Raw genomic sequence first — 17,647 nt, 5'->3', positions numbered from 1 at the left:
TGCACACGGCATACGGTTAATCGAATTTGAGAAATTTTTGGCAGCATAAGTGCTTTCCGCAGCACACAGGTTGTCCACCAATGTTTTATTAAATTTTTGGGGAATTTTGAAAACTGGTTGTTTGTTGTAAATGAATGAAAAGAAATTTTTTTTGGGGATTTCTTGGGAATTTCCAACCTTTGTTTTTTGTGTTAATGACTAAATTTTGATACTTTGAATTTTTGTGTTTTCAAAAGCTCGAGAAAGTCGACTCATCCTCAAAATATATTGTCTATAGGTATCTCTTTTCAAAATTTCAGTAAAGTCGATCGAGCTTTTTTTATACAATTTTCTAGATTATTACTTGGTGGACAGGAATTGATTCCAAAATCCCCTTCCCGTTTTAAGTAAAAAATTCAAAACTCGACTTTAAATTTCTGCAATTCATACTTTTTGTGTACTTATAACTTGCAAATTTATTTCAATAATGCTTTTGTATGGACTTTTTGTGAGTTTAAGTAATTTTGATGTGCTTAATAATTGACATCTTAGTCACTAAGACTGATCAGTTTTTTGAGTTAAACTTATGAAATTTTTCTAATTTTTGCTTGCAACTTTTAGCTTTTAGGACAAGAATTTATTGAAAAATTTAAAAATAGTTATTAATAAATAGTTTACATGACAGAAGTAAGTTCGTTGGGATGACTTTCTTAGCACAAACGAACTCCATGAAATAGGAAGTAAGACTTTAACTCATTTTCCAGTCCTGTAGGGAAGAACCAGTCCTCCACTTTCTGTTTAATAAGGAAACAATATTAAGAGTTTAAAATTTTACATTAAATTTTGATGCAACATACTTGGAACTCCAATGGTTTTTAATTGAGAATTTGCGCTATTTAAAGAGTTTTTGATTTCTAAAATAAGAAAGAAATATTTGAATGAATGCATGTTAGGGAAAATGCTGTTCATCTAACTCAGTAAAAATTGATTGTTCATACCTGGATATTTAAAAGACGGTCGACGTTGTGGCGGAGCTGAAAAAATTGAGAAATTTAATTTTTCTTTAACTTTGAAGCCATTAGAATTGGCAAAACTTTGACTACACAAATTTAGACAACACAAAGGACAATAATTCACATTCATAATTAAATCAGGTTTCTAATGGAAGCACATTCATTAATGAGTCCTGCCAAATTTCATGATAATTACCATCAGTTGAAGGAGTATACGCTCCATAATCCGGAGCAGGGAAATTAATAACTTGCTGAATGTTTGGAACTGCTTGATTTGTTGGAATATTTGGAAAATTGTTATTGCTTGCTATTTGCTGTGCAAGTCGTGTATAGTAATTGATATCATTTGCACTTGGAATTGAACAAGCACCACAACCAGAAGTTGAATTTGAATTGGATAATCCTTAAATATTAGAATAAATTTAATTATTTTGTACTTAATTAATTTTGAATCTTATTACCTGAATAGCTTGGAAAATTGATATTTGCTGAAAGACATAGAAGCGATAAATTTATGTCATATATGCATACAGTTCATTCTCTTACCTGCAAGCTTACTTGCTTCTCTAAAAAATGGTGATTGAAAAATCTTGAATGCGTCAAAACCATTCTGTGAGTACACATGATCGATGAAAAACAGAAGAATCAGGAACTGCTTCATGATTGGTAAAAGCATGAAATCACACTGCACAATCTGTTGAGCAACAAAGGGATAAGTTCTTTCTTTTGCTCAGAACCTGTTTCAATTTAAACTTTTTTTCTTCGATTTCTAAGTTTTTGAGCTTTTTTCTTCAATCATGACAACTTGTAGGATGTCAAAGCTCTGAATCACTGTCGGATTTTCTTTTATTTTTCGTTGCACACCTTAGTAGTAAGCATCAAGTAGTCGGTTAAGTCAACATCTGTCATTCTAATGATCCGGGTTCCATCCCAGGGAAAGTCTAGTCGGATTCAGATGCTCTTTTGATGTTTCTAGTCACACCAACTCGGTTTGTAAATTCGCGACAAATTGTGGCTAGATACATTGCATTGATATATCCCGGGCCATGCAACTGTGCAGAGTTGGAATGAAGCAAAACATCCATTGGGACAAAACCGTCATCACGACAAAAAAAAAAAAATACTAAACCTTCAAAGATTTCAAGTCAAGATAAACAAATCAATGGACATGATTTATGAATTGAACCTAAAACAGTTACACCCAAATTTTTCTGCCGTATGACGCACAAAAACTCTTTAAGGGTATATTTGACATCAACAGATACAACTGAGTCACCAAAAAAATTTCTGAAAACTTGTTTTGCAGATCATGAGCTGATCTACAGTTCTTTATTGGATTCTTTCGAAATAAGTTCTATAAATTAAATTTTTTTAGTAAAAAATAAATGCAATAGCCACGCAACAATACAAATGGAAAGAAAAAAGAGCTTCATTTTCCAGAAAATGACATCAATCCACCTCCATTAGCTAGTGAACATAAATTAAAAATACACAAAAAAATGATTTTCATTGAAAAACTAGGAAAATATCTAAAAAGTCTTACCAGGTACTCTAACATCCTTGAGATTAGCATTTTGCTGATTCAAAGAATTTTTTACATCTGTAAAGATTATTTTGTTAATTTTGAATCAAAGCTCAAAGTCGATTCGAATTTTGTATGGAAAGCTTTCTTATTCAATTCGACCCTGAAAAGAAAATAAGGAGTAAAACATTACCTGGATAGTTAATCGGTGGACGAGTAGGTGAAGGTGCTGAGTTTAAAAAAATTAAAGTTAATTTTTTTAATACATTACAAAAGATTCTTGGAAAGCACACGGTGTAGAAATGTCCGAAAATCCAGTCACAAACTAACTCATCTCCAGTTTGAGGTCATTTTTCTAGTCTGTCTCAGTGCCATGCTTGTCTGGAGATGGAATTTCGTCCATTTCAACTACTCTGTTTGCTTTCTGAGATTATTACCTCTTTGATTTGTTGGATAATTTGAAGAAAATGGCTGAACATTTAGTTGAATTGGCCGATTTGATTGAAATTGTTGATTCTGCTGAAACGGCTGATTTGCTTGAAACGGCCGATTTGATTGAAATTGTTGATTCGATTGAAACTGTGGATTAGATTGAAATGGCTGATTTGATGAAAATGGTTGAGCATTTGGTTGAAACGGTTGATTCGTTTGAAATGGCTGATTCGACTGGAACGGCTGATTAGATGGATTTGTCTCAATACTTAAGGAGCCTTGAGGTGTGTGAGCTACAAATCGTGTAGGTAAATTAGACAATTGTTGCTGTCGTTGTAGTTGACTACTGAGTAATGAAGCAATAGCTGGTGAATTTATATAGTTACTGTATGATTGAAGTGCTGCTGCCTCTTGACTTGCACGATCTGATCCAGCACGAACTAGAGTAAATGAAATAAAGATATTTATGTTTTAAAACCGGAAGGCACTAAATCAATTGGTTTACTGAGACTCACCCTGACCATTTTGATAATCTTGTGCAAAGCTGAGTTGAGCATTCAACAATGCTAAGTGATTTCGCGAATCAACTAAAAATTTAAAAATTTATTTATAAACACTTCAAAGTGCAATTTTTAGCTTTATTTACTTGGAACTTGTGCATGCACTTCCAAAACTGCAAAGACCAAAAATAAAATGATTTTCATTTTAAACTTTAAAATTTCTGTAATATTTGCTCAATGTTGATGACCTTCTTTTTCCAAAAACTGAAATATTACTGAAATAAATGTAAGAAAATTTCATTTTTTTTTGTTGAATTTCTGACCAGTTGGAAAATTTACAAATAAATACAAAACAGGTTGTAACACTCCTTAGTTTCAAATTTGGAATTGTTCAAATTAAGCAAACTCGCAATGAATGAATAGTTTCAAGTCAAGTGATTTGTCGATGGCTAGACAATCTGAGATTCTGGAAGTGATAACTTTTTGTATCATCGTTTTGTGCTTTTATTTTGGTTTAGTTGAATTCGGAAAATTTTTCAAAATTTTGGAACTGAAATATTGACTTCTAAATGTGATAAAAAAAATTCCTTTTTTCATTTTCATTTTATTCAAAATTTTGTTTTAAGTTAAATTTTAATATTTTAGAAATTTCGGTTTTTTATACCCATAGACATTTAAGATCTAAACAGTACAAGTGACTTCATCCTAGTGAGTTCAATCCACCTCCGACTGGTTAACATGCAAGAAAATTTGAAATAAATAGTGAGTGTATTTAATAACAATTTGCAATGAAAATCATTAAAAATCTTACCTGGTCTTCCAATATCTTTAAGGGAAGAATCTGGCTTATTCAATGAATTTTTGATATCTAAAAAAATGTGAATTTTCATTATTTCTAAAAACGAACACACAATTGTCGTATATTACCAGGGTAGTTAATGGCAGGACGAAATACAGATGGAGCTTTACAAATTAAAGAAAATTAAGGTTCCATTAAATTAAAATCAGATTGGCACTAGAGGTCTGAAAATTATGGACGTCGTGGATATCCGTCATTCAAACCTCTAATTAGCACATATTTAAAATATGTCATTATGGCAACTAGACGGCAGTATTCTTAGAACCAAATGGAAATCAAGTGACAAATTTGAGCGTTCATCGCCAAGTTGCTGTCACTTGGTTTTAAGTTTACTACTTGCCATGGTGGCATCATTGCAATAAGTGTCAATAGGAAAAATAAATAATATTCCTGTACCTATTGGGTTTGTTTGATAATTTGACGGCTGTTGTTGATAATTAGACGGCTGTTGTTGATAATTAGACTGTTGTTGTTGATAATTAAACGGCTGTTGTTGATAATTTATTGGATATTGTTGATAATTTAATGGATATTGTTGATTTGATGGACTCGATTGAATACTAAAGGTACCTTGTGGAGTGTTAGCAATAAGATTGATGGGAGGTTCTGGTTTACCTTGTTCAATATCTCGCTGAGCCACAATAACATTAGTAATATATTCTTGTGTTAAAGGAGAAAGCAGAAAGTCTTGATATATTTTGTTAGTTCTTTCATTTATTTCCTGGTGGGAATAATCTAAAAATTGAAAATTATTAAAGTCAATAAGAACTTAAGGATTGGATAAACTCACTTGATTTTGATAAGGCATCTGGAATGAAATAATATTGAAAATTCAATCATTATGTGACAAATCAGAAGTTGTTGGAATTTGGAGCAACACAAACAAAGAAAAATCTGTCACGGAATCCATTGGCCTGCTAAATTTAGGCTGGTTCCATTTAGTGTTAATAAAAGTGCTTTAGCGGACCTTTCTTCATTTGTGTCACTCAGGAAACTCAAAAAGATAACTTACTAATTTCTTGCATAAAGCGTACTTGAGAATTTAAATAATCAGCTTGAACTTGAGAATGATCTGAAAATTTACAAATTGTTTATAGTAAATAGCACAAAACAAAATCATATTTACTTGAAGCTAGTGCATCAACCTGAGAGACAACAAATAATAATAATAAAATCCAATTCATTTCAAATTAAGTTAAATATTTTAATTTATTTTTTCTGCAAAATCAACCAAATTTTTATCATTTATACCTAAAAACAAAAATAATACTGAATGAAAAATGAATTTTGTTCTCCTTTCGAGTGTGAATAAGTCCATTAATTTCTAGTGATGGGAAATTTTCGAAACAGGTTATTAAATGTCGCGTTAAAGCTAATTTAAAACAAACAAGTTCTTACTGTTCTGTTTGTTTTTGCCCGAGTGACATAAATGAAGAAAACTTCGCGATGAAGCATTTAAAGCTCCTCTAAAACTCTTTTATGAACACTCTATAACAGTCATATGATAGCTAAATGTGGGCGGCTTCCATTTGGTATTCACAAAATACAATAGCGGATACTTGAAAGCCGCATCATGGAGCCTTCTTCATAAAGTCCATTTCAAGTTATTTCCATAAAGTCTGGGATGGGAGATGATAAATTATGTTGATCGTTACTGCATCTCTTTTAGCAAGAGTTCGACTCAGTTCGCCCAAAAACTGCGCCTGCATTTTCTGTGTTTTTGTTATGAAGGCCAGCCGTTGCAGATTCAGTCAAATTTAAAAATGAAAATACTTTAGTTGATCAGTTTCTGAAATTAAAAGAAAATTCAATAGAAAAGTTTATTCCTAAACTATGAGTAATGCAACAAAACTTCTGAAAAGTTAGTCCAAAACTAGATATTAGCTACTCTAAATGAACTTTTACTTTCTATTAGATTCCTTGAATTTAACTTTTAAATTTTCTGATTATTAAGTACAATTTACCTTTAAGTGTCTTCAATATTGTACGAATTCTGTCTTCAGTGGTTGTAACACTATTAATTTCACTTCTATCCACTTTAGGTATCGTAATTTGCTTTTTTGAAATTGGCAAAGTTATAGTATGAGGATTGTACGGTTCTTCTGTTCGAATGAAAAGTCAAAAATATTAGAAAATATCCAAAAACTTTCCATTTTTTACTAACCTGGTTTTACTGGCGTTTCTGCAACAATTGCATTAATGATTAATTTATACATTATTAACAAAAAAACTAGATTAAACTTCATTTTACAATTTTTATTTTTAAAACTTTAATTCAAGAATTTATGACTAGATCGCCGAGAGGCTCGATTTTAAGTGAAAGGAGTTTAGAAACCGTAAGACTTTAAATATTGAAGAATTTTTATTAAATTGGTTTAAATATAAAACTTGATTAAAATTTTAATCTTAAAACTAATCTCATGTTGACATGATTAATTGTGTCTCATTTTTTGACATTTAAATATTTCTTATGGTCACATGATATCTTGTGACTTCGGTGCACCTTTCTGACTGAATAATTTTGCAGAATTCTGAAAAACAATTTAAAAACAATAAAAATAGTGATTCATGGATTGAGATCAAGGATGATCTCGGTCTGGGATTAAATTACGTTGGAATTTTATTTTTTCCCTTCTTGTGCCTTTCAGGATCAATAACTAGTTTTCCAATAAGCTATGTTTAAAAATCGTTCATTTAAACTGTATTCTGATATTTAAAACGTCTCTAAAACTGCATTCTGCAATCAAAACTTTTTTTTGACAGGAAAATCAAAATTAAAAAAAATTTTTAAGGAAAATAAATTGGTAAGGGGTCGTTCACTTATTATTGCTTATCTTAATAAATGAACGAGCCCAAATTCAAAGCTTTCTTTGAAATATATATGTATAACTTGTATAATTTCAAAATTTACTGCATTATCCAGTTTTAATAAGGAACCAAGATTTATTACTTTGTTCTACATATTTACATTTGTCATGTAGGTTGAATTAAGAAAGTGCTTTATAAAATAAATATAATAAATTTTAATTTTTTTATTCATTTGTCAGTCTTTTAAAAAAATAACAATATTTAAAAAATTAGTTTAGTAGAGAAAACCTTATCCATTTTATTACAGATTTACATAATCAGGATGTAATTTAGTTTGATTGTCCAACTGTAGAGTTAACATTTAATCCACCATAAGCTATAAAATTAAAAAAAAATAAGATAAATAAAAAATATAATTTAATTTCTATAAAAAAAATGATGATTCTTACCAGGACCTCTGATGTTAGCCAGATTATAGTTTTTGTGATTTAATGCATTTCTAATTTCTAAAAATTAAATTTAAAGTTTTTTGTTAATCCTAAGTTGAAAGGCTAATAATTGAAAAGTTTTATCTTTAGTTCTAAGGGTGACTTTCATATATAATTACCTGGATATGTAAAGTACAACCGTTGTGTAACGGGAGCTTTATAAATAAAATTGACAGTTAATGTTCAATGAAAAACCAAATAAAATAAATAACTAGACGAATTACCATTAGTGGTTTTTTGTATAGCATGATTCCTGACTTCTGTCGGTATAAATCCATTATTTTCATTTACGTCTCTTTTCTGCTCTATTCTTGGTGAAAGTTCTGGATCTGAAACTGCATTTAAATTTATTTTTTGATTCTAAAGCTGTTTAAATTACGTTCATAGTTTAAGTTAGTCTAAGAGCTCGAAGCTGACTAGAATTTCATAAGAACGCGAATTGACTAGGAGCTTTAGTTAATACAGTTGAATAGTTTAAGGCAACGATTTCTTGTGCAACGACATATCAATATACGAAATAAATAAACTGTTACATTCCAATGGTTGAGCCACAAATATGAATCGTCGCACAGAATGCAAACCTTAATAAAATTAAAAACTATATACCTGGTTTGACATTGGATTTTCTTAGAAATGGTTGTCTAGTAGTTGGCAAAACATCAATAACTTTAGGAATTATGTAGTTTATATTTGGCTGAACTGTTGATTGTAAGTTGGGGATCGAGGATTTAACATCAATGGATTTAGCTAAATATTCAAGAAATTATTTTAAGGAAATGAATAAAATTGTCATTTAAAGACTTACCAGTCGGAGCAGTTGCTTGAATGACAGGAGCAAGTGTAGGAGGTGCAATGCTCTGGACATTTCCATTGTTAAAATTTGGATAACCGAATGGCATTAAGTTGCGCATGTAGATGAGCTTTGCTAAATCATAATTTGATTTGCTAATTTGCTGCATAATCTGCACATAACTTGTAAATGGATTAAATGTCCAGGGAATAGCTGAAAATAATTAGAAATTAATGAGTTGATTTGAATCTTCTAGCTTAATAATAAACCTGGCACTTGAAAGTATGGATTATATTTCCATGGTTCATTATTTGTTTCCAAACTAGCAATGCAAAAAGTCATTAAATAAACAAACTGTAACAGAACTAAGATCCACTTCATTTTATTTTACAAAAATTTCTGGATCACTTTTCGTGTCTTAATTCATTTGAGGCTTGATTTTTACTGAATTTCTTTTAGAAAATTCAAAACTTTAAATACTAAGAAACTTTCTTAATTTTTTATATTCACACCATATTGTGTGATGGTATTGAATTTTTCGAAATTGTAAAACTAGTTTTTTTTTGCATTTTACGGGAATATAAAGCAAAATGCAAGTCACGATAAGTTGCAAAAAAGAGGAAATGTTGATAGGATCGCCAGGATTGTTATCCAGTTTTGCCGAATTCGGCTATTCTTCCGAATCTTCAGCTAGACTATTTAAATATTCGAAATTCGGAGGAATTCGGTAAAAAAAATCTGAAAAATTCGACACAAAATTCTGAAAAAGTGCCAAATTCATTAATTTAGCCGAATTCTCTTAGCAAGAACTGAGCAGATTTTAAGCATAGTAGAAATAACCGCTATGTCTAACATATACCAATTGGTCAAAATACATTAGAAGTGGTCATTAACAGAACATTAACACATTCGTCAGTATGTATGCTCCTAAATGTTCTAGATGGAAAATTTCATAAATGTTCTATTACATAAGTAATATCCTACTGGATACTTTAATCCACGACATCATTTCCAAATCACCACTTCTGTCGTAGAATCATTTACCTTTGACAGATATGAGATCTAAATTGGACTTATTTAAGAGCGTCATTCCTAAAACATCAATGACGCAAATTTCTTTAACGTTTTCGTTAACAACTTACGTAAAGCTTAAGAAAATTAATTAATAAACTGTCAGTATGCAGTATAAGGCAAAAACTGACGTTAAAAATATGAAAAAATGTAAATGTTTGTTGAACTGCAATCTGCTTTAAATTGACTGGAATTTTTAATAATGTCCTTTTTCGAATCATACGTAATAGAAACGACTCTTAGCCTCCCTTTGGAGACTACAATAATGTCATCAAAGAATTACTTCGGATAACATTTTAAACTGTAGCTCTAGGTTTGAGCGGGAGATGTAACGAATCTTAATCTACACAAATTTTAATCCATTTTTTCAACTGGGTTGCCAAGGTATTTATGCTTCAATATCCTCCCCCGAATGCATCCTGCAATTTATGTAGGTTTCATTCAAATCATACTAAGAAGTGCTTTTTAAAACAGAAATATCAAATTTTTATTCATTTATTTTTATTTATAATTTGACAGTCTTTTATAAAAATAAATACATTTTTAAAATTGATTAAGCAGCGAGCTGTAATTTAGCGTCCATAGTAGTAATTAAGATTGTATCCGCCATATCTCTGAAAATCTCTCAGCTGACTGTCTCTCCGATTCAATGCACTTTTAAGTTCTTGAAATAAAATTAAAATAAATTTTTATTTGTTAATCTTTAGTTGATATAATGTAGTTAGAACCGTTTTCTGTCTAGTTCTAAGATCGAAAATCACTTCTAGAAAATATTCGTCGTTCTTAGAACAAATGCATCTAGACTTGTTGCATACAAATTTTCTCATTTCTTATTTATTAAATGACAACAATCCTAAACCTCATACAATTCCTAAAAGCACTACACAATAAGAGAAACTTTGTAACGTAACTTACCTGGATATGTTATGTATGACTGCTGTGTGACCGGAGCTTAAAAATGAAATTAAAAGGCAATGTTCAATAAAAACAACTAAAAAGGATGAATTAAAAGATAAATTACCATTAGTGGTTGTGTATATAGCTTGAATACTTTCTGCTGGCGATTCATTATTTTCAAAAGGATCTAGTCTTACTACACGATTAAAAATTGCTGGTTGATTGACACGAGCAGGTTTAGGGGCTGCTGGAGCTACTGGATAGACTTGAGCAGGAGCAGGAGCAGGAGCAGGAGCAGGAGCAGGAGCAGGAGCAGGAGCAGGAGCAGGAGCAGGAACTACTGGAGCTGTTTGAGCAGCACGAGCAGGGGCAGGAGCTACTGGAGCTACTGGAAAGATTTGAGCAGGAGCTACTGGAGCTGTTTGAACAGCACGAGCAGGGGCAGGAGCTACTGGATAGACTTGAGTAGGGGCAGGAGCAACTGGAGCTAATTGAACAACACGAGCAGGTTCAGGGGCTGCTGGAGCTACTGGATAGACAAAATCATTGAAAGGAACTACTGGATCTGCTTGAACAAAACGAGCAGGGGCAGGAGCAACTGGAGCTACTGGATAGACTCGAACAGGGGCAGGAGCTACTGGAACTGCTTGAACAACACGAGCAGGGGCAGGAGGTTTTCTGTTGTTAACATTTTGATTTCCGAGTTGGACATTTAGTTGGTGGAGGAAATTTTCTAATTTTTTTAAGCATTTTAGGCAGGCACTAGATGGAGATGCTAAAAAAATTCAGAATTTTTAAAATAAATTCAATGTCTGAAACTAATATAAATTACCTGGTATTGGATAAGATTCTACACTAATAGTGCCTAATAACATTAAATAAATACACAGTAGGATTTGACCGCGCTTCATTTTACTTTTTCAAAGAGCCTTCCTCGATTTTTATGTCTTAATAGTTTTGAGGATCGATAAAGACTGAATTTTACTATAGTAAGTTCAAAGCATCAAACATGCCTTTTACAAAAAAATTCTTTTCTCTTTTATATTCACACCATACTGTGTGAATGTACTTAGTATGTTGAGATCGCAAAACCAGTTTGTGGCAATTCACTGGAATGCAATTCCAAATAATCGACAGAATTCGACCTAAGTCTGGAGAGAATTTTGTCGGTTCTATGAACAATAATCCAATCTTCAAGAGAAGCCTTTACTCTTTAAATTTCTTAACATATCCACAATACCTTCCATGATACGATGTGAATATGTCTACATCGAATTTCTACCCAATATATTAGTTTGATATTAACAAAAAATTTTTTGCAACATTTTTCAATTCTGTATCTCATTTTTACTTATACAAATCTTCCCAAATGATCATCTTCACACTCATATCCTGCAGAATATGATAATGCACGACAACATTTCCATAAGATTCTAACATTTGTTTCGTATAATCATTTATCTTTGAAAAATCTTGGATTTAATTTAGGCTTATTTAAGAGCATCATTCTTAATACATCGATGACGCAAATATCTTTAACGAATTAATTTGCAACTTATGGCATGCTTGAAAAGATTAATTACTAAATTATCAGTATGTCATAGGTTTACATTAGTTCATCAAAAACAACTGGAAATTCGATAGAATGAGGTAGAATATGTGAACTTTATCTTAATAATATTTAATCTTTTTTTTCTTAATTTATTTACTAGCTGTGTTGGATTATTGGACCAACTGGAATTGGTTGGATGATTTTGAGATATTTCTGGAATTTGAAGAATTTTTCAATGAAGGGGACATGGGGTTAAATACGTCAATACTTCTTGTTATTTTTGTATATAGATTTAAATAAAACTAAGAAATGCTTTTTAAGTTAAAAATAACAAAGATTTTTAAATGTTTTCAATTATTTATTTTTATTTAAAATAAGTAGGTACATATGTCAGTCTTTTATAGAAATATCTATATTTTGAGAATTAATTAAGAAAAGAAAACCTCATTCATTTTCTGTACATATTTACATAGTCGAGCTGTACTTTTGCTTCAACGTCCAAATGAAGGGTTAAGGTTTAATCCGTATACTATAAAATTGTGATAAATAAATAATTAATTATGATTTCAGTTTTGAAATAAACATTAATGATTCTTACCAGGACTTCTGATATTAGCTAAATGCTGATCCATGGAATTTAATGCATTTTTAATTTCTTGAAATAAAAATAGGAAAAAATCGTTAGTTTGGAATAGCTTTTATTTGTTTTGTTTTATGTCCAGTTCTAAAGATGACTATTAACAGTCAGATCTCTTTCTCATCGAGACACCATTTGTCGCCCTTAAAAGTAGACTTAGAACTAGACCGTTTCTCACATAAACCCCTTTTTTCCTTTCTTAATTTAAATCCACAATTCTCTCCCTTATTTTCACAAACTCTTAATACCAAAACCAGATTAAATTATTGTTTTAATTACCTGGATACGTAAAATATGACTGCTGTGTGACGGGAGCTTTAATAATAAAATTATTTATCAATGTTAATGGTTAAATAAAAATCAAAATGAATAAATGAATATTCAAATTACCATTAGTAGTTTTGTATATAGCTTGAATCCTCTCAGCTGTCGATATGACTCTATTATTTTCTTCTATTCCTATTCTCGATACAGGCTCTAAAAAATACAATATATTTTCACATAAAACAATTGATAATAAGGAATAAGAATAGATGAACCCTAACAGACAATGAGATCGCTTTTAGGTACTGTACCATGAAAGCATGCTTTTTGTCTGTTATGGTAAGATCATCAGTGAAAAAGCCTTTAAATTTTACCTGGCCTCTTTGTTGTTCTTCTTGGCAATGGTGGTCTAGTTGTTTGTGGAGCTTCAGTAACTGTAGGAAATGTGTATGCTATTGGTGATGGAGCTGTTGGTAGTAAATTGGGTATGAAAATCATGGAATTATTGAAATTTTTAATTCATTATTCACGAAATTTATAATTTAAAGCAGTGATGGACAACCTGTGTGTTGTCAAATGACATGACATGCGTTGCACACCCCTGACTAAAAGTATTACTTACAAGAAGGAGTTGCTTGAATGGTAGGAGCAGGTGTAGGAGATGTAGTCCTTTGGACATTTCCGTTGTTAAAATTTGGATATCCGAATGGAAAAAAGTTGAACATTTTTGCAAAGTTTTCAAATCTTTTAATGCATTCTAGGCAGGTATTAGTTGGTTTTTTAGCTTGCTGTGGAAAACCATAATAACCCGGAAAAGGAGGATATGCTGAAAATGAGGAAGAATTTTCTAAACAAATTCAATGTCTAAAATTCACAAGCTTACCTTGCATTGGATAGTAATAATTCCAATTTTTATGAGATTCTACACTAATTATACAAATGATCATCATATAAATGCACAGTGACTGGATTTGATTCCACTTCATTTTATTTTATTTTCTTAAAAATTTTTTCTTAATTTATATGTCTCAATGGTTTTGAGGATCGATTTTAACTGAAATTTTCTTAGAAAATTCAAAGCATTAAATATTAAAAAACCTTCTTTAAAAAAAGACTTGATTAAAATTTATTGGCAGAATCTTTTAATTCTGTATCTCTTTTTTAAGTTATTTAAATATTGCTAATGTCCATCTGATACCTTATTATGTATGTAAATAAGAGACATCATTTCCATACAATTCTCCCATTTGTGTCAGGCTAATTCTGATATCATTAATTTAAATCTTTACTTTATTTTGTGCGTCAATTATGACGTAAAAGAAAAACACCCTTTTTAGAGCATCTTTTAATCTTGTTTATAAAAAGGTATGCTTATTAAATCACTTTGTTCGGTCGTTCGATCGACTTCACTTAATATTTATGCGAATAACAGGTATGCGCATAATGCTTGCAAGTTTTGCATACTCACTTACTTCGCTGGACGGATAGATCAATGTTGATCAATGACCTTCAACAGGTGCCGCCTGAAGCTGGCTCTATCCCTGGCTAACACTTGACAATCTCCAATACCAAGCACAACACTATCTTTATCGATGTAAAGTATTGCGTAAAGTGCTAGAATTCATTGTAAATTTAAACATAATCTTGCGAGTAGTATGAGCATACCTTTATGCAATTGTCGAACCCTAGTTTTAATTCTTCAGTTCTATAGAGTACAACTTTCAAGACAAAAGTCTTAAAATATCCAATCATGATAAAGTTTAAACTTCAGAAAATCGTTATATTAACCAAATACTGATCGCTAGAACAATAATGCGCTAAAGGATCTCGATAAGAACGAGCGATTTTTGAATTTTTTTCGCATGCATAAATTTTTATTGCCTATCTTGCAAAAATAATCAAATTTGCTTAATCATCATGGCTCATCTAAATTTCAGCTCTGAATAAAGCATTGACATGTAAAGTTGATGGACATAAAGAATGGTTGAAGAATATTGACCCTTGTATTGCCTAGTTGAAGTTTTAGGGTTCGATAATTTCATGGAAGTTTGCACATATTTTTTTAAATTCCAGTACTTGCCTTGCATGCAAAACTTGTAATCAATATGCGCATACTTAAATGTAACACTCGAACCCTACAAAACTTCAAACTGATTGTTTTTGTTGAGATTTTAAACCATTACGTAAGAATAATTTTACGTGCATGTTCAATAATACTGTGCAATACTTGCCATCAATATGCGCCTACTTGTGCAATTGTCAAACCCAAATTTACATCTGAATGTTTTTGTTAAGATGACTACATAATACAATAATACTACGGTGAATGCACAAAGACAAAATAAAAATGACCAAACTTCTGCTAAACCAATTAAAATTTTAATTAATTCAATTCAGAATTTTAAGAGGTAATTAAAGATATTGAAAATTCTGATTTGACCTTAAAGTCTTCAAAATTATTGAGGTATATAGTCAGAATAATAATTTAGGAAGTTTTATTAAATTTAATAAATATTTGGGTTATTTTACAGTTTTATTTTCTCTCTCATTGTCTTTCTTTGACTTTTGATCATTTTGCTGTTGCTGCATTTGGCTTTTCTTTTTCAAATATTCAGCATGCAGTCGCTTATCATTTTCTTCTCTTTGCTTTTTATACTCTTCTTTTCTGGCTCTTTCCCTTTCCCTCTCTTTCTCCCACAGTGAATTTTGTTTATCATTCAACTTTTGCCAGCCTTCGATCAACTTCTCGTGCTGCTTATAATATTCTTTGACTTGACGTTCTTCCTTCTTCTTCATTTCTCTATCAAACTTCCATTCCTTAGCTTTTAATTTTTGATACTCTTTTTCGTAATTGTATGGATATGTGATTCCTCCTGTATCCCTTTTTTTCTCATCAATTGAGCTTACATCAGGAAGAGTCGCAGGAGTATATACTGGAACTATTTTTTAATCAGACTTTTTAAAATTTAGGCTTCTTTTAGTTCTTGAATGACTTTCAGTGACGCTTGATGAAGGAAAGTCCAGACTTCTTTTGGTTCTTGTTGATCCATTTTCTGCTGTATGATTTGAACTAGGAACTTCTTTGTAGGAATTAGGCTCTACCTTCAACTTTTCATGTTCATATCTCTTTGAATTTGATTCAAAGTAAACTTCAGCCACGATAGGTACAGTTGACGAAATATTGACTCTTGTTCCATTTATTTCAGTGCAAATCATAGTCGGTGCTCTTCCTGAGCTTTTAGCTTCCCTGATTGTGAGATTAATTTCAAAAGAATTTCTAAGGGAATCCATTTCGTCTGTATGGCAAACATCAGAATTTTGTACTTAATTAGGCTAACTTTAATGAACTGTGATGGAACTAAAGATGAACAATAAATGTTTTAAGCAACTATTTTGGATGCGGAACATCAAAAAAGAGAGAAGAGAGTAAATAATCGAATGAGTAATACAAAACAAAGCAAAATGGACACTAGATCGGTACTTACAATTAGAAGCACTGATTCCAACTCAAGAAATGTCTTTTTTGTTAGCTTACAAAACAAAACTGTGGCTGAATGGGAGGAATTTGTAATTTTTGTGACACTAAACAGCTAGTTAACCTCCTTAAAACAATAAAATTGCTTAGCAAAATAAAGTCAGACTTAACTTCTTGAAAATAATAAAAATTTGGCTTGTATGAGGTGCTAATGCATCTAACTCATCAGTGTGTATTGTAAATACCGAAAGAGTATGCCGAAAATAAATTGAATATGTATAAACCGGAATTTTTTTTGGAAGGTTTGTTGTGAATTCACACATGTAGCTACTATACATTGTACGTCATTAGTTAGAAATTCTTAATAGGCAGCGCGTGTAAAGATTGATTCGGTTCAGTTGATTTATTATTTTACAAGCTATAAATAGACATTGGTCCCATCACTTATGGATGGATCTATGAACATGCGTGCAAAATTGACGATATTTTTCTTAAATTATTTCTTTAAATTTTTTTATTGGTATTTTAACATTTTTCATTGTGTCATTTATACTTGGAAGCTGCCTATAAAAATCCTTCCTACATCTAGTAAATTGTATAGTTCTCAGAATTAGTCAATAAGTCAGAGATTTTGCTATTGAACTATAATACCAATTGTCTCTTTAGGCTCGTCACTTAAAAGAGTGGATAAATGATGACAATAATCAACTAGACCTGGAAAGTAGACGGCCGAAAAGCTGAGCTTATGACAATTTGACTCTGGCCTGAGAACTGACTTCATCTAACCTGGACTCACCCGGAAACCAGAGCCTCGCTGTTCTGGGAACGTACTTTCAGACTTTTCTACCCCGAATGGGTGACAAGGTGCAGCAAAAATTAAAATGGGCTACAAACACGGTGCCATCATGGTATCAACTATTAATGTGATATTTTGTAGCAAAGCTTTAAGTCAAGTCAAATCCAAATCGATTTCAAGATTTCAAGTATTTCGCAGTATGCACAGTGCAGTTACTATAAAAAAGTAGTACTTTAGCTACTGCGACATATTAGTGCTCTTGTTATTACGTTGCGCTGCTCGGAGAAACTACGAGATGTCATGTTTTGATGAAAAAATGCAATAATGATGCTTTAGTACAGAAGTGGACAACAATTTATGTGCCACGGCACCCAGGTTGCTCACCACTGCTTTAGTAGTTAAAAAAAGCTAATCAGTATGCGTGCAACAGTCAATGAAATTGTGTTTAAAATTCCGATGATTCACAATCTTTCGAAGAATCCAGCAAAAAAAGAACCAAAATAACAACAATCAATTAAAAATCAGTCTAAACACAAAATACAAAATCATTTCAGTTGAAGGCCA

General features: G+C 31.4%; 6 protein-coding genes across 6 annotated transcripts; all 6 read right to left on the bottom strand.

Annotated features, from left to right (window-relative positions):
* Positions 1-402: 402 nt before the first annotated feature.
* LOC139092810 (uncharacterized) lies at positions 403-1,698 on the bottom strand. Its single transcript, XM_070643343.1, has 6 exons — positions 1,539-1,698; positions 1,454-1,480; positions 1,189-1,395; positions 978-1,013; positions 837-893; positions 403-773 (listed from the first exon to the last, which is right to left on the bottom strand). The coding sequence occupies exons 1-6, from the start codon at positions 1,666-1,668 to the stop codon at positions 733-735; spliced, it is 498 nt and encodes a 165-aa protein (XP_070499444.1). The 5' UTR covers positions 1,669-1,698; the 3' UTR covers positions 403-732.
* Positions 1,699-2,276: 578 nt separating this feature from the next.
* On the bottom strand, positions 2,277-3,711 carry LOC139092812 (amelogenin, X isoform-like). The gene is made up of 6 exons (XM_070643345.1): positions 3,593-3,711; positions 3,462-3,533; positions 2,952-3,386; positions 2,708-2,743; positions 2,536-2,592; positions 2,277-2,459 (listed from the first exon to the last, which is right to left on the bottom strand). The coding sequence occupies exons 1-6, from the start codon at positions 3,648-3,650 to the stop codon at positions 2,422-2,424; spliced, it is 696 nt and encodes a 231-aa protein (XP_070499446.1). The 5' UTR covers positions 3,651-3,711; the 3' UTR covers positions 2,277-2,421.
* A 319-nt stretch (positions 3,712-4,030) lies between these two features.
* Positions 4,031-6,607, bottom strand: LOC139092813 (uncharacterized). The gene is made up of 9 exons (XM_070643347.1): positions 6,470-6,607; positions 6,270-6,407; positions 5,432-6,094; positions 5,318-5,377; positions 5,096-5,113; positions 4,702-5,040; positions 4,374-4,409; positions 4,258-4,314; positions 4,031-4,175 (listed from the first exon to the last, which is right to left on the bottom strand). Exons 3-9 carry the CDS (start codon positions 5,487-5,489, stop codon positions 4,147-4,149), a joined length of 597 nt encoding a protein of 198 aa, XP_070499448.1. The 5' UTR covers positions 5,490-6,094; positions 6,270-6,407; positions 6,470-6,607; the 3' UTR covers positions 4,031-4,146.
* Positions 6,608-7,313: 706 nt separating this feature from the next.
* Positions 7,314-8,798, bottom strand: LOC139092802 (uncharacterized). Its single transcript, XM_070643335.1, has 7 exons — positions 8,661-8,798; positions 8,407-8,604; positions 8,208-8,348; positions 7,826-7,936; positions 7,721-7,756; positions 7,563-7,619; positions 7,314-7,489 (listed from the first exon to the last, which is right to left on the bottom strand). Exons 1-7 carry the CDS (start codon positions 8,770-8,772, stop codon positions 7,443-7,445), a joined length of 702 nt encoding a protein of 233 aa, XP_070499436.1. The 5' UTR covers positions 8,773-8,798; the 3' UTR covers positions 7,314-7,442.
* Positions 8,799-9,981: 1,183 nt separating this feature from the next.
* LOC139092806 (skin secretory protein xP2-like) lies at positions 9,982-11,321 on the bottom strand. The gene is made up of 4 exons (XM_070643338.1): positions 11,192-11,321; positions 10,484-11,134; positions 10,378-10,413; positions 9,982-10,126 (listed from the first exon to the last, which is right to left on the bottom strand). Exons 1-4 carry the CDS (start codon positions 11,268-11,270, stop codon positions 10,035-10,037), a joined length of 858 nt encoding a protein of 285 aa, XP_070499439.1. The 5' UTR covers positions 11,271-11,321; the 3' UTR covers positions 9,982-10,034.
* Positions 11,322-12,301: 980 nt separating this feature from the next.
* On the bottom strand, positions 12,302-13,904 carry LOC139092839 (uncharacterized). Its single transcript, XM_070643384.1, has 7 exons — positions 13,696-13,904; positions 13,435-13,638; positions 13,187-13,279; positions 12,939-13,025; positions 12,828-12,863; positions 12,510-12,566; positions 12,302-12,440 (listed from the first exon to the last, which is right to left on the bottom strand). The coding sequence occupies exons 1-7, from the start codon at positions 13,796-13,798 to the stop codon at positions 12,403-12,405; spliced, it is 618 nt and encodes a 205-aa protein (XP_070499485.1). The 5' UTR covers positions 13,799-13,904; the 3' UTR covers positions 12,302-12,402.
* Positions 13,905-17,647: the final 3,743 nt, after the last annotated feature.

The sequence above is a fragment of the Chironomus tepperi genome, unplaced genomic scaffold (genome assembly GCF_022539635.2).
Source record: "Chironomus tepperi strain 1889 unplaced genomic scaffold, CSIRO-AGI_Ctep_v1 contig_309, whole genome shotgun sequence".
Lineage (NCBI taxonomy): Eukaryota > Metazoa > Arthropoda > Insecta > Diptera > Chironomidae > Chironomus > Chironomus tepperi.
Note: the sequence above shows the minus strand (reverse complement) of the source record. Positions and strands in the feature narration are given on the sequence as shown.